Raw genomic sequence first — 12,500 nt, forward strand, 5'->3', positions numbered from 1 at the left:
TAAGTGCACCCCATATGCATGCACACGGCCTCGAAATTCTCAAAGATTATTTGTTTGAAGGAGCAAAGGCTCTTGATGTCGGTTCAGGTAAAAGAAAGTGATATTTTTAGTATTTCAAAACGGGTTTCGACAAAACACTGACCCCCGGTTAACTGACCCCCTTACTGACCCCCCTACTAACCTCCTAAAAAATCAATGGGAAAATGAATACTGCTTACTTAAGCCTCAACATCCCTTTTTAAACAGCATTGTTCAGCAATATTTAAGTCTAAGCACCCATTTTAAAAAGGTTAGTTTTCGATTATTGTTGTGATGGCCGATTACTTCATGTAAGCTAACCTTTTTAAAATGGGTCCTTAGACTTAAATATTGCTGAACAATGCTGTTTAAAAAGGGTTTTTGAGGCTTAAGTAAGCAGTATTCATTTTCCCATTGATTTTATAGGGGGTCAGTAGGGGGGTCAGTTGACCGGGGGTCAGTGTTTTGTCGAAACCCTTTCAAAACTATATTAAACGATTTTTGTTGCACATTTTTTCACACAAGTTTGAGGGGTGTCTGGTCATGTGACATGTAGAAACCAGAGCATTTTATTCTGGAGGTAGGGGTGAGGACTTCAATTCACTTCAAAGTAACGTTCATCGTTACCCTTAGTGATTTTACAAGGGTTATATGTGTAACATGGTCTCAATTTCAGGGAGTGGTTACCTCACAGCTTGCATGGCTGAAATGGTTGGAAAAAATGGAAAAGTAGTTGGTATTGACCACATACCAGAACTAGTAGAACAGTCAAAACGAAATATGAAGAAAGGAAATGCTGACCTTTTGGCAAGTGGCCAGGTTGTCCTTGTAACAGGCGATGGAAGAGAAGGATTTGAAAATGGTGAGAGAGAAAGTATAAGTGGCAGTTAAGTAGTTAACATGATTAATGGCATTTAAGGCAGCAAGAATAAGCACCATTTCCCAAAAAAAAAAAACCCCATGAATTTAAGCAAGTCATCTCATAAAATACTGCTTGATAAATCAATAGAGTGTGTTCACTCATGTGACCAGCTGCCATATTTGCATACTGAAACAAAAGGAAGAATTGTCATAAAAATTGAGTTCAATTCCAAAAAGAACAGTTCACTCCTCCAACAAATTGGCCACTGTTTCTTTGTTTTACTCTTCCAACATGGCATCTGTGACATCATGTGAAATCACCCTATTGGGTAGTCACAGAGTGCCTTGTTATTGTTTATTATACTTAATGAGATCCCAATCCTTCCAGAATCTCAGGAACATGACCAGCTATTAACTGTGACTTTAGCTTTTCAATCAGTGTAAAAACTCAAAATAGTCAATCCATCTATTCTCACTGCATAGCCAATTGAATAATCTGGCCAGGGAGCAGACTCAACCACACTGGAATGGGGCAGAAATAAATTGACGAGCAAGGCAGCCAGGTCATGAAACTTGCAGATTTCTGTTCATCCAATCCCTTTTTATCATCATGTTCCACTGTGCAGCCTGGTCCCAGTTTAAAAACAGCTTGCTGCCAGCCATTAATGATATGAACCTTTCTTTTTCCATTTTGCAACCACATCTTTCAAACCTTTAGATGCCCCATATGATGCCATTCATGTTGGTGCGGCAGCGTATCCTGTTCCTGATGCTCTCATAAAACAGCTGAAGCCTGGTGGTAGGCTTTTCATTCCTGTCGGACCTGCCCATGGCAACCAATGGCTTGAACAGATTGACAAGGATACAGATGGAAATATCACTAAACAAAAGTTAATGGGGGTCCGATATGTTCCTCTCACAGACAGACACCAGCAACATAGAAACTGAGAACTTATCAATTTTGGACTAGAATTACAAAATAAGCACTCTTTCAGGACCATTATTAAGTTATATGGTCATGGTACCTGGTGCCTATATTTAGCTTGTTACCAAAACTTTGTGAGCCAATCACCAAAACATCATGTCAAGAGTGATCTTTGAAGAATCCTTGGTTTGAAGTTTAACATGGTTTTGATTGACTTGCTTGAGGGAACAGGCCTCTATTTTGCAATGCCACAAAAACAACTCTTTGTTTTGACATATTAACAGCAGGTGATTTCAACAATATATCTTCTCTGTTAACAGGTTTACTTTTAAGGGAAACAAATTATTTATTCCAGTATTCGTTCTTGTGGAATTATCTTTTTGATTTCCATTCAAGAGTTTAGTCTTTTACTGCATTAGTGAGAACAGTTAACTAGAGTGGAGGAGAGAATGCTCACTCCCACATGTTAAATTAATTATAATTAATTAGACTAATAATAATTACTTGAGGAAAAATGATAAAAAAGGCATGATAATTAAAGAAGACAGTTCGACCACACATGAGTCATTCCCAAGTTTTAGAATTTTATTGTAAGTAACAAATTAACCTTACATAATTAGCAACTATTCACCAAAGTGGAGGTGGCTAGTGGGGGATATTTGCAAAGCTGTAAAGGTAGGTAAATATCTGCGAGGTAAATATCTGCCACTAGCCACCAACTCTGAGGTGAATACATGTAGTAACTGTTGTTTTAGTATATAGTAGAACATTGAGATAATATAGCACAAAACTATGATTTTAGTCATTTATTCCTGCAAAGATTACAGCATTTTTGGGCACAAATTCTGTGCAAATTGCAAAGGATATCCAGAGTTTGAGTAGCCAATCAGGGCACGCATTCAACGCTATCCACTGTTTTAGTTTATACTAATATATATTATGTTAATTTGCTTAACCCAATGACACCTCAAACTCCCTAGGACAACCCCCAGTTGATGAGTATAAATCGTCTGGTGTTAGAGTATTGTCTCACTCCCAGGAGTCAATGGGTTATGGTGGGGATTATGCTGACTTCACACAATGGCACCTACATCAATGACACCCATCTTTTCCGGTTATTTTTTTAGGAAAAAGGTTTAACTGAAGGATGTGATAGTAATTATTTCATTCACCTCTTACCCCCTTGTTGCCAAAAAAAACCCTTACTTATGCACATCATAACAGAAGCGTGGTCTTATTCCTTATTGTGAAGCCACACACCACTACTTGGCATTCCTATTTTCAAAGATCGTCTGCACACAAAGCAGTTTGTGAAATCAAATGTAGACATAAAATTAAAGATGTTCTTTATTTGGCAGCTGTCCCCTTTTTAAAATATTGAAAAATTCTATTCTACTTGAATCAGCAGAACATGTGACATTACATGATAAAAAGAGTGAACACTGCAGTTCTACAGTCAAAAAGCTAACAAGACCAGACCAAGCATCATTACTTTAATCACTTTTATTTTTTTTTTAATTTCTTAACTACAATTATCAAATTTTGTAAAATGGTCCTGTATGGAAATGTGTTTAACCTTATCAAGACCATGTTAAAAAAAGCAAGACATTTACAATACTAACTTGTTTTACCGTCACTACTGAAACAAGGTGTTACAAACATAACTGACACCTACACAAACAACAGACCATTCGTAACTGATTGACAATGGTGATTCCAGCAAGTTAGGAAAGATAACATGTGGATCCCAAACATCAGTTTCCCTTTAGAGGTTGCTCTCTGGACCTGGTTTCACACAGAACAGTTTAAAATTTTTCTGCAATGATAATATCAGCTGACACTTGGAAAATTTTTGGAAGCTATTTTGGGCCCAAGGTGCCCAAGGTTGTCTACACAAGTGGGATACATAACCAACAATATTATTATTGTTACTATTGAAGGGCCTTAAAGTTAAGTGATCATGTTACTCAAATCTAAAAAAAACCAGCCGTTGCTTCTTCTCAGTGTTCTAAACCATCTTGTTTATGTTCGTACAATGTCCATTCCTTTGTATTCTACGATCATTCCTCTGGACGAAAATATTGACTAGCCCAAGTACCATCAATTCCATCCACTCGGATAACACTATAAAAGTTTTGCGAGAGTATGTCTTCATTTTCTTCGTCTTCTTCATCTAATTCCCTGACATCGTAAGCTTTGTCATATTTGACCTCAAGGACATCAATCTAGGAGAAAAAAGACACTTGTTTAGGCCCCTTAATAGAAAAAAGAAGGTGTGTCCCATGATGTTCAAGATGACAATGCAGTGAAAAACTGAAGAAAGAGGTGCAGCCTCTGAAAGCCAATTATTGGCATTTAGCCAGGTCAAAATATGATGGCAATTTTTCTCATTAATTTTAATGACATGCCATTGTGTATTCTGTAGAGATTACCTTAATACATTTTATTCAATCAAGAAATTACACTTAAAAACCAATAAATGAGGTTTGTTTGCAGATGATCACATAATTTCAAGTGCAATAGAGTGTTTTCACTGTCACACAATAAAAAATAAAATCCAAAACCATTCAAAGAAAGAAGCCAAGAAAATGAAATGTTATAAAAGACTAATACATATTAAAGAACTCCTCCGAGTGTCATGTCTGTTTGGAGCATCATTTCTAAGTTACTCGCCAAAACATGTCACTCGATTTCACAGAGCTTTGTATAGAGACGCCATGTTGGGTGTTCCACGGAGGGACACCAATATGGCGGCCTTAAATCAACAAAACATCTGGACCTCAGTTTGCAATAAATGCCCTCTCTTTTTGCTCGTAAGCTAAAATAAATTAGCATAAACAAATCTTCTACAGCTTGTAATGCTCAATTTGCAGAAACTTACAAGGTGGTGAAACTGTTTTTTTGAACCAGACAGCTTTAGCTCAGCTGCTGTCTTGGTGTCACACAAGGCGACAATTCGAAAATTCAAAAAATGCTGTATTCTCAAAACGAAAAACGCTACAGGGCCTAAAACTGGTAAAAAGATTTACTTCTAAGTGACTTTTTACTTGGTATAGATAAAATCAGAAAACCTCGCAGCTTTGATTCTACAGTTTGATGACGTCATGTGAAAACACTCTATTAGAAGCCCATAACTTGAGTGAACAACAGCAGTACATTGCTGTCATGGCATTTTCACAGACCAATGTAGTTTTAGAGTGAATTTCCTGCCAATGAGACTCCCACAGGAGCCCAGTTTCCAATCACAAGAAACTAACTTGACGTCACAGCATCACCAAACCAGAACTGCCTTTGTGTTTTGCTGAAAAGGTACCGGTCGTCTAAAAATGCCGTGACATAGGTTTAGTAAGGGAGTTGTTCGCTACTAGTCATGGGCTCTTGGTACAATAATATCTAAAATAAACGAGCACCAGTAATGTTCTTTAAATTTTGTATCATCCAGAGCTCACAGGAACTGCTGTATTAGGGTTAGAATAAAGCATAAAAATTCAGTTCTACAAAATTCTTAAAACTAATTAAAGATCAACTATAGGGAGATTTCGAGTATTAACCCTTACTTCACATCCAAAATCTGTGGTTTCTGATTTTGCATTGTGGGTTGTAGCTGCAGGCATTTCTTTTCAGTTTTTTTTTTCTTTTCAAGCAACAAAAAGCCTACTTTTTCACCTTGGAACCCCACGAAGATTTTGGTTTGAGGCAAAATGAAAGCAACCAAGAAGAAAAATTTCTAATGGCACCAGTTTAGACATTTCCACTTTTGATTGTTTTCACTGCAGTTTGACCAGTACATTGATGTGGGGTAAAGTGTATTTGATTCTGATCCATATGGCTGCTACATTGCCAGAATTTAAAGTGCCAGAGTACTATCGATTTCAAAACTGTATTAACTAAACACTAAATGACCCAAGTTTAAGCACCTGTTTCATTTAACACCTGTTTATTTTAACTGGAATTTTTCCATTAAACGGTCTGCCATTATCATTTTTAAAATATTGAGAGAGCTGGATCGAGGAGAGAGTGATGTCAAAGACTCACTAGTTTAAGAATGCAATGCGTCTGTCCTCGGCTGAATTAATATGCAGCACAGGAGTTTCAGGCTTTCAGACATTTAATGGGACATAGTTTTTCAGTGAGTGATTAACCCTTTCACTCCCAAGAGTGACACTTACAGATTCCACTCTGTCTAACGCCAGACGATTTTACTCGTCAATGGGGAACCCCACAGGAGTGAAAGGGTTAAACTTGTTTTTTTTGCATATGCAATAAGCTGCATTTACACGCTGAAATTTTGAGCTAGTGAGTAAATGACGTCACTTTTTCCTAGATCCAACCCTCCAAAGGTCTAATCGGTCAGTCTTGAGTGTGAGTAATGGCAGGCCATCAAATCCAAACACAGGTGCCCCAAGCTCAGAGTAAGGGAAAGCCAACAGAAATATAAGGATTTGTATGGGAATCCCAATGAAAGACCTGAGAAGATAATTTTACGAAAAAATTCTCAATTAATTTTGACAACCAAACCGGCCAGACTTAGTATTTTACTCTGTCTAACGCCAGACAATTTTACTCGTCAATGCAGAACCCCTAGGAGTCAATGGGTTAAAAAGCCTTCCCTTATTGCCATTGTGGCTGCTTCCTTCCTGTGTGGTTTTTTCCCAGATTAGACGCAAATTGACCCATTATCAGTTCCTCAGTTGTCAACGATTATAGTAAAATACCAAGGCTGAACACTGAATTCTCAGAATCCCATCAAATTGAGTCAGATATTCCTGGTTAAAATGTTCCCACTGTTAAAATTCCACTGCAGAATCCAATGACAAACAAAGACTTGTTACAAAGCCACAAAGACTCATTACTAAACCGAACTCAACGGTCACCGTGTGGTGTTCAATGTGAAAGTCAAAGAGGATCTTTTTCATTGTTTTATCGATTCATTTGGGACACTAACAGCTGCCTGACGTCGCTGGCAGAGCTTTGATTGTGTGGCTTGTGGATTGAAATGAAAGAAAAACCCTTGCCCTTGAATTCCATGGTGGAATTTTATCCTTGGGAGCACTTTAACCAGGAATGTTTGACTCAATTTGGTGGTCTCCAGAGAATTCAGTGTTCAGCCTTGGTATTTTACTATAATCGTTGACAACAGAGGAACTGATAATGGCTCCATTTGTGTTGAATTGGGAAAAAAACACACGGGAAGGAAGCAACCCACAATGGCAATAGGGTTAGGCATTTTAATTGCAAATTTCTCGTAAAATTATCTTCTCAGGTCTTTTATCGGGATTCTCAAACAATTCCTTATATTTTTGTTGGCTTTCCCACACACTGAGCTTAGGACGCCTGTGATGCAACCTTAAGGAAAAAAAATCAATGCTCATAATTTTTTGCCAGTCCAGTGTTAACTAAGCAAACACACTTTCAAAATCTGTAGAAAAAAAGGAAGTGATATTTTTAACATAATGGCCCATCAAGAACCTCTACCTGCGTTTTTTCCTCAGAACCACCATGAATCACGTCGTGTTTTGTGACCTGAAGTACAGGTAGCTTCTTTTCTTCAAAACGTGTAGAAAACATTTCACTGATGTCAACTAGTGTTTCCCGCATTTCACCCATAAAGCAAAGTTCCAGTTTCTTCACGATTTCATTTTTCTTCAGAACATATCCTGGGGTGTCTAAAAAATTCACAAAAGCAGGAAAAAGAATAGCTTAATTCCTTTATGTTGGAGAAGATACAGTACTTAATTTTTAATTTAGATTTTAAGAGCTTCAAACCTCTGTCTTTTTCTTGTTTTTATGCAACTGATGCCTCAACAATGCTTTAAAATATTATGGAATGGAAATCATAAGAATATTCTTACAAAAATTATACGATGGAAAATTTATTTGTGAACCTAAATATTTTTTAAGTCATAGAAAAAAGTTTGGCTTACTGTAAAATTAATAGATTATGGTTGCATCAATTCCAAGCATTTGAACCTTGCAGACCAGCTCTCAAACTCAGCAAGAGATATGTCATCTCTGTTTGCAAATGTAGGCTTAAGCTCATACCTACTTGTAAATGACCTCACTAACTTTTATTTTAGCATTTCAAAATTTGCAGCAATCAGGGGCTGCCTGCTCAAAGCCTGGTTTAAGCGCTAACCATTGGTTCTATATAAAAACCTATAGGTTTCCATGGTTTTTAACAGGAAGTCTAGAAAACGAAGACCGAAGACCCAAAAACGAAGGTACCCCTAGAAAACGAAGACCTCCTAGACGAATGCAGACCTAACATATTTTATGATCACGCAATCACCGCACGAGTGATTATTTTTGACTCGCACACCTTTCGTTTTTGCGGAAAGCCGGATGCAAAAGACAGAGGTAGAAATACAGTCCGATATATGACAGATTTGCTTTTCCTTTTATAGTTTCGACGCAGGTATGCATGTGAGAGCCAGCCTGAACGGAATTTCCCTGCGACAATCAAATATTCTTGCGGGCGATTATCCTTTTAACACGTGGTGAATAAATTTGCGTGTCACGCAACCGTCACGAACAGTTGACCTTTGCATCACTAAATCCTGACAATTCTATACTGCGTGTGGTCAACTGAGATAAGCAACTGTCAGGTTTGTCACGCTCTCAGATCACAGTTTTAGACCGGTGGGTCCTTGTTTTTTTTTTTGCGAGTAGAGTCTTTTAATCAAAAGTTAATCTACACTCATGGGGTGATTACGTGATCATAAAATATTTTAGGTCTCGATTCATCTAGGGGGTCTTCGTTTTCTTGGTCTTCGTTTTCTAGGTCTTCATTTTCTAGGGGGTCTTCGTTTTCTAGGGGTCTTCGTTTTTGGATCTTAGGTCTTCGTTTTCTAGACAGCCGTTTTTAACACTGGTTATTGCTAACCATGCTCTGAGCAACCCGGGACAAAACATAAAATTATGAGCAATAAAGCATGCAAGTTATGTAGGATACAATTTTTGCGATGACAATCACACAGTTGTCAAGGATCAAACACAATTCCTCCTCCATTTAGACTTAATTTGTCAATAGGTTAATGATTGCATAAATTCCAAGCAGGTGAAACTTAAGAACGGCTCTCAAACTCAGCAAGAGATATGTCATCTCTGAACTAAGAGCACATGTGCTCTGAACGTTTTGCACATTTACATATAGGCTCAAGCTCGTGCTCATTTTGAGAACAACTTATCAACTTTTATTTTGAATTTTTAAATTTGCAACAAGCAGAGCTTTAAAATGAGAGATGAAGCATGCATGTTATGTACGATACATGTGCTGACAATTACACAATCCTATCAACGGTCAAACACAAGCCCTCCCTCAGACACTACAGAAATTAGCATGGGGCAATCTCTCAAGCCTTGATGAAACAGTTTAATGCACTTACGAAGTGTAAAAACAAGTATGACTGTCTAGTGCAAAAGGTGACTTTTATCAGACAGTTAATTGGCCAAATCTAAACAAGAAATCAGACTCTTTGTAGTTTTGTCACCTTTTGTTATTTTAAATGCTGTAATTTGCATCTTGTTACCATTTGTACCATGAAGTACTATTTAAATTCCAAAAGAAACCGCTTTTTTAACGCCCTACCTCCCTAATGACCCATATCCCAGAGGCCTCATATCCGGGGTAAAATAAGCACCAGACGTCACCAATGATAACACGCAGGGCTAAACACTAATGATAACACGCAGGGCTAAAAGTGATATTGAATGAAATACTGATGCGTTTTTATATTTGAGAAGAAAATTTCTGACATTTTTCTTTTGCCTTCGCTCATAAAACATCAACGACGGTCGTTTTAGTTTAATCGAGCGATTGTGTCAAATATTCTCAAAGCAATAGCAAAATATTATTCTTCGTTTGGTTTTCAGCCAATAAAAGACCTGTTTTAGGCAACAACCAGACAACAAGGCACAAACCATGGAAATTTTATGTAAACCAAAAACAAGATGAGGATTGGGTGTAAAAGGGAGTAAACTTGGAAGAGAAACAACTTGACCATTAAGATGGAGAGAATAGTCGATGGAGAACTTTACACGTGTTCTCGCATCGCTTGCTCAAACAAAAGAAGCACAAGACAAAAGGCTGAGAGAGCAGCACCCGCTAGTCCACTGAGAATTTTGAAAAGAAGCCGCCTTTGGTAGATTTTTTTCTTATGAACTTATTTAGTACTAAATGGCAAGAGTCAAACCTTGCGAAATCTGTGGATGCATGAACTTCGAACTTGGAAGATTCGTGTTCAGTCGCGCGCGTTCGTCCACGCTGTGTGATCACGAACTTTAAAATGTAGGTGCTTTCAAAAGCAGTACAGGATAAAGCATCTTCCTCTAAATTCCGCTTTAATATACCAACAGTGAAATAAATCTTTCACATACCTTTCGTTGGTTCCTCTAAATCCGCAAGAATGCACTCAACGCTCTCGGGTTCTTCTTCCTCGCCTTCTTCATCTTCTTCTTCCTCGTCTCCTTCCCCTGCTTCATTTTCGTCTTCTTCGTCATCATCATCGTCACCCTCTTCCTCGCCTTCTTCATCTTCAGGTGCTTCTCCTTCATAATCTTCATCTTTCTCGTCGTCTTCATCGTCGAAATCCTCCTCTTCCTCTTCCTCCTCTTCACTTTCTCCCTCCTTGGCCGCCACGCGATCACGCGCCTCGACAGCAGCGCGTCGCTTAGTTCGGACAGTTTTTTCAACTTCTTCGGCTTCTTCATCTTCTTCTTCGCTTGAATGCTTGCGTTTCCTCGGCATCCTCAAATTGGAAAAGTAATCAGCTAGAAAAGATGCTGAAAATGGGCTTCTCACGGCTGAGAAAGTGAAGGGAATGAACAATGCTTCGAAGAAAACCACGGAAAAGGCCGCGTGGGGAAGATCATGAAAATTTAAATCTGGACAAAGGACGCCAAATGGACTCCGGGATTACGTCCTTTAGTGATACAAATGAAAAAACAATCAAGCACGTGTTTTCCAACACAAAGAGGGGCTATTTTTACGGTCTTTATTAAAAAAAACCTTGTCTTTTTATTTTGTCATTTCAGGAGTCAAGACTTATCAGAACAAAGTTGCCAGCTGAATTAGTCTAAATTTGGTACACGGAGAGCGCAAAATCCTTATTTCAGCGATTGAGAAGCAAGTCAGTTGCCACAAGATTCTGAAAACGACGAGTAACATCTATTTTCAGATTATTTCTTTTCATCATATTTGTGATACGGAGCTCCAACATAACGAAATTATACACGCTATTGCCAGATATATTCATGGGGATGGGCTTTGGAGTAATTGCTTTATCTTTTCATGAGCGATTCCTGGACTAGATGTATTAAGTAGTCCCACTATTATTTGGGAGGCAAAACCATTTCTCATTTACTACTAATTTATATGGTGGGTTTCCAAAGTTAAAAACCTAGAGGTGGAGAGGTGAGGTACGGTTTGAGCTCGGTGCAAACGCTATATGCCACTATAAAGTATCGAAGTGAACTTCTCTAATGGCATACCACTGAAAAGACGACAAGAAATATTACTCTTTAAGTCTACTTTTTATTCAATGTCTCTATCAGAATGGATTGCTTGTATGGCATAATCGTACAGCATGCCCGCGTAACTGCCTCAGCCGGTCTCAGTCTACACTCGATTCAATGAAAATAATGGTGTTAAAAGTTTGTGAACAAAACATGGAACCACTAAGCTTTAAATGAAAAAGTAGTTATGGAACAATAACTGGGTGAAAAAGCTCTTCGCGCGTCCACTTGCTGCTAGGAAGAAAACCCCTATTTATTTTCAGTACGTTTAAATTCATTGCTATTTTACAATAACGTGCGCAGGCAATGATATGGTATTACATAAGTTTCCATGTTCATGCGAGCTCACCATGACATCATTTTGTTTCCCCTTTCCTCACTCATTTAAGAGTTAATTGCTTATTTTAGCAGGCCATTATATAGTACGATTGTTTGACAGTATCACCATGCAAATCGTATAGTTTGTTTCGTAAATCGGGCACACCATTATATCGCATGATATTATTGACCTTTGCTGATAATATGTAAGCTTATTCTCATGGGCTCAAGTGAGCCCTGGGCTCCTGGTAAGCTATAAGTTGTTTGCGAACGCTATCCATGATCTGATGACATTATAACCATCTATGTTATGAATTTATGACTTTTATTTCTGATGCACATACGCAATGAATTGTTCGCTAATTTATTTGCAGAAGCCATTTACGAAATGTAGATATGATCCTGGCGCTTAAATTGTCTCAAGCATATTCAGGTGGCTTTGACGGGATTCGAACCCATGAACCTTTGCGATGCCGGTCTACTGGTCAACTGAGCTGTATAACGCCACACTGTTGGGAACAGGTCAATTGTTGGGCTCATTTGTTCCCGTGAAAGGATTCAATGAATGAAAGAAATGTATATATTTGAAGCGCAAGTTATAGACGAAATGTAGACTGAAGCGATCCTGAAACTTAACAGGACAATTGTCTCTTATGGGTACGTGATAAAATAAGAAACGAAAAACAATAAAACAATACAGCGTCTGGAAAATGCGGCTCTTGCATGGAAAGGTAAGAATGAGCCTTTACGGTTCAGTCCCACAAAAGAAAAGAATTGGGATATCCGTTAGAAATACGGAAAATAAGGCATTACCGCCGGAGTTTCCAAGAATATACGCTATGCATCATAATATGCAAAGGTAACA

General features: G+C 38.1%; 2 protein-coding genes and 1 long non-coding RNA gene across 3 annotated transcripts in view; 2 read left to right on the forward strand and 1 right to left on the reverse strand.

Moving 5' to 3' along the window:
* Positions 1–2,362, forward strand: part of LOC137977729 (protein-L-isoaspartate(D-aspartate) O-methyltransferase-like) — a 2,711-nt gene extending 349 nt beyond the window's left edge. The window contains exons 1-3 of the mRNA XM_068825053.1: positions 1–87; positions 695–880; positions 1,598–2,362. The exon at positions 1–87 is cut by the window's left edge and continues 349 nt beyond it. Of these exons, the coding sequence (XP_068681154.1) occupies positions 1–87; positions 695–880; positions 1,598–1,827 (503 nt within the window). The 3' untranslated portion in view covers positions 1,828–2,362. The remainder of the gene's footprint in view (positions 88–694; positions 881–1,597) is intronic.
* Positions 2,363–3,292: 930 nt separating this feature from the next.
* On the reverse strand, positions 3,293–10,688 carry LOC137977730 (uncharacterized). Its single transcript, XM_068825054.1, has 3 exons — positions 10,181–10,688; positions 7,280–7,470; positions 3,293–4,029 (listed from the first exon to the last, which is right to left on the reverse strand). Exons 1-3 carry the CDS (start codon positions 10,548–10,550, stop codon positions 3,865–3,867), a joined length of 726 nt encoding a protein of 241 aa, XP_068681155.1. The 5' UTR covers positions 10,551–10,688; the 3' UTR covers positions 3,293–3,864.
* LOC137977732 (uncharacterized) lies at positions 7,502–12,207 on the forward strand. Its single transcript, XR_011117872.1, has 3 exons — positions 7,502–10,091; positions 10,838–10,932; positions 12,010–12,207. It is a non-coding gene; the product is annotated as an uncharacterized lncRNA (long non-coding RNA).
* Positions 12,208–12,500: the final 293 nt, after the last annotated feature.

Source organism: Montipora foliosa, chromosome 11, assembly GCF_036669935.1.
Source record: "Montipora foliosa isolate CH-2021 chromosome 11, ASM3666993v2, whole genome shotgun sequence".
NCBI classification, from domain to species: domain Eukaryota; kingdom Metazoa; phylum Cnidaria; class Anthozoa; order Scleractinia; family Acroporidae; genus Montipora; species Montipora foliosa.

Excerpts from the sequence above, each read along its gene's own strand:
- LOC137977730 (XM_068825054.1), bottom strand. The coding sequence starts at position 10,550 with ATGCCGAGGAAACGCAAGCATTCAAGCGAAGAAGAAGATGAAGAAGCC. Across the intron at positions 7,471-10,180 it reads TTTAGAGGAACCAACGAAAG|ACACCCCAGGATATGTTCTG; the intron begins GTATGTGAAAGA and ends TGAATTTTTTAG. Across the intron at positions 4,030-7,279 it reads GTTCTGAGGAAAAAACGCAG|ATTGATGTCCTTGAGGTCAA; the intron begins GTAGAGGTTCTT and ends TTTTTCTCCTAG.